Raw genomic sequence first — 2,323 nt, forward strand, 5'->3', positions numbered from 1 at the left:
TGTGTTGCCCAGGCTGGTCTTGAACTCCTGGGCTCAAGCAGTCCTCCTGCCTCAGGCTCCCAAAGTGCTGGGATTACGGTTGTGAGCCACTGCACTCAGTGGGATTGGTTTCAATGAGTAAGTGTATTTTTCGTTTTTTTTTTTGAAGTGTCACGACCTGGCTTTATTAATTCCTGAATTCCAGCCAGGCGCGGGGGGCTCAAGCCTGTAGTCCCAGCACTTTGGGAGGCCGAGATGGGCAGATCACGAGGTCAGGAGATCGAGACCATCCTGGCTAACACGGTGAAACCCCGTCTCTACTAAATAGAAAAAACTAGCCGGGCGAGGTGGCGGGCGCCTGTAGTCCCAGCTACTTGGGAGGCAGAGGCAGGAGAATGGCATAAACCCGGGAGGCAGAGCTTGCAGTGAGCTGAGATCCGGCCACTGCACTCCAGCCTGGGTGACAGAGAGAGACTCCATCTCAAAAAAAAAAAAAAAAATCCTGAATTCCAGAATAATATAATTTGTATTTAATTTGTGCTTTTTAATATTTTGGCAGGTTTAGTGTTTCAAATGACTTAAAGTATGATGCTGAAAGAGATTTAAGGGATATTGGAGCAAAAAACATTTTGGTTCATTCATTAAATAAGGTATGAAATCTTTTTATTCAGTTGGTCATTCAATAAATATTGACTCATCTGTGAGATAAGAATAATAATAGCTATCTATATAAGGGGAAACTTTTTTGAAAACATTGATGTTACTCCACAAAAAGCATAGTGAGTGCTAGCCACTATTATTGTTTTGTGGATTCCTGTGTGCTAAACCCTGACGCAGTAGCCACTCATCACATGTGGCTATTGAGCAGTGTAAATGACCAGTCGGAATTGAGATGTGCTCTAAGTGTACAGTGCACACCAGTCGATTCTCTCAATTTTCAGTGTTACTTGTGTCTGTCTTCTATAGTTTATATGTCATAAGGGTGCAGTGTAGACAGTTGGGATACCTTGCACTATAGGTCACCAAATCCCATGTGATGTAGATAGTTATGGCTTGGGCAGACCAGTTTCAGTATTTTTACAGCTAATGGACTTGAGTTACCCATACCTCTGCTTATGTGAAAACAGTTCTGTAAGGTGAAAGACAACGTGTACCAGTGTGTTTTAGAATGTTGAGGTTCAGTTAGCAAATCTTTACTGACTTACTCTGCATACACCAGTTGTTGGTGTTATAAGGTTAAAATAGACTGATAGGGTTCCTGGAAGGGCCTCCCTAGTAGCCCTTTGAAAATAAATAACTGCACCTCTACTTCCCATGTGAGTCCTAAGTTGAATTCAGTGTTGCCCTAAACAGTGGCTTGTTAGGGTGGGTTTTACTGGGTGGATTTGTGGCTGTAAAATACTGTGTCTTGAATGACTGTGTATAGTTCAGAACTAAAAGGATGTAACTGGCATCTAGATTTTTTTTTTTTTATTTCAGAGTAGTATTAGAAGGGCGCATTAACAACTACTCATAATTCTTATGTATCAGAAATTAATCACGGTGTTTTGCATATAGTAAGTGCACAATAAATGTAAGTTGTGACTTTTTTTCTTATAGGGGAGTTTGTCTGGTTTTTAATGTTTTTTCATGGTAATAAAGTTTTTAAGACTTTGAAAACTGGATTTTTTTTAAAGATCTCAGCTCTGTCTCCCAGACTGAAGTGCAGTGGCGCAGTCTCCGCTCACTGCAACCTCTGTCTCCCAGGCTCAAGCAATTCTCCCACCTCAGCCTCTGGTGTAGCTGGGACTACAGACATGCTCCATGATGCCTGGCTAATTTTTGTATTTTTTGCAGAGATGGGGTTTCACTATATTCGCCAGGCTGGTCTTGAACTCCTGAGCTCAAGCGATCCACCCACCTTGACCTCCCAACGTGTTGGGATTACAGGCGTGAGCCACTGTGCTCTACCAAAAACTGGATTTTTGTATTATAAAGTTGTGTGTTTGTGTTATGTACATCTATACAAAGAAATTCGTGTCTCCTTGTACTTTTGTTTTCTGAAGCCTGTCATGGGCCTAACAAGAGTTCCTGCTTGTGAATGTTTAGTTGGGATAAATGTTTCAGAGAGAAAGGTAGGCTAATTAACTAAATTCTTTTCTTTTCTTTTCTTTTTTAGTTTAAATATGGAAAAATTTCTTCCAAACATAATGGGAGTGTGAAAAAGGGTGTTATTTTTGCTACTTACTCTTCACTTATTGGTGAAAGCCAGTCTGGCGGCAAGTACAAAACTAGGTTAAAACAACTTCTGCACTGGTGTGGTGATGACTTCGATGGAGTGGTATCCTTTATGGCAAATATTTTT

The 2,323-nt window shown here is 40.9% G+C and overlaps 1 protein-coding gene across 1 annotated transcript in view; it reads left to right on the forward strand.

The window, feature by feature from the left end:
• The window catches only part of SBNO1 (strawberry notch homolog 1 (Drosophila)), a 100,875-nt gene that overhangs the window by 47,845 nt on the left and 50,707 nt on the right, over positions 1-2,323 (forward strand). The window contains exons 7-9 of the mRNA XM_011948584.1: positions 185-207; positions 539-629; positions 2,138-2,299. Coding sequence (XP_011803974.1) covers positions 185-207; positions 539-629; positions 2,138-2,299 — 276 coding nt within the window. The remainder of the gene's footprint in view (positions 1-184; positions 208-538; positions 630-2,137; positions 2,300-2,323) is intronic.

The sequence above is a fragment of the Colobus angolensis genome, unplaced genomic scaffold (assembly GCF_000951035.1).
Source record: "Colobus angolensis palliatus isolate OR3802 unplaced genomic scaffold, Cang.pa_1.0 Scaffold28, whole genome shotgun sequence".
NCBI classification, from domain to species: Eukaryota; Metazoa; Chordata; class Mammalia; order Primates; family Cercopithecidae; genus Colobus; species Colobus angolensis.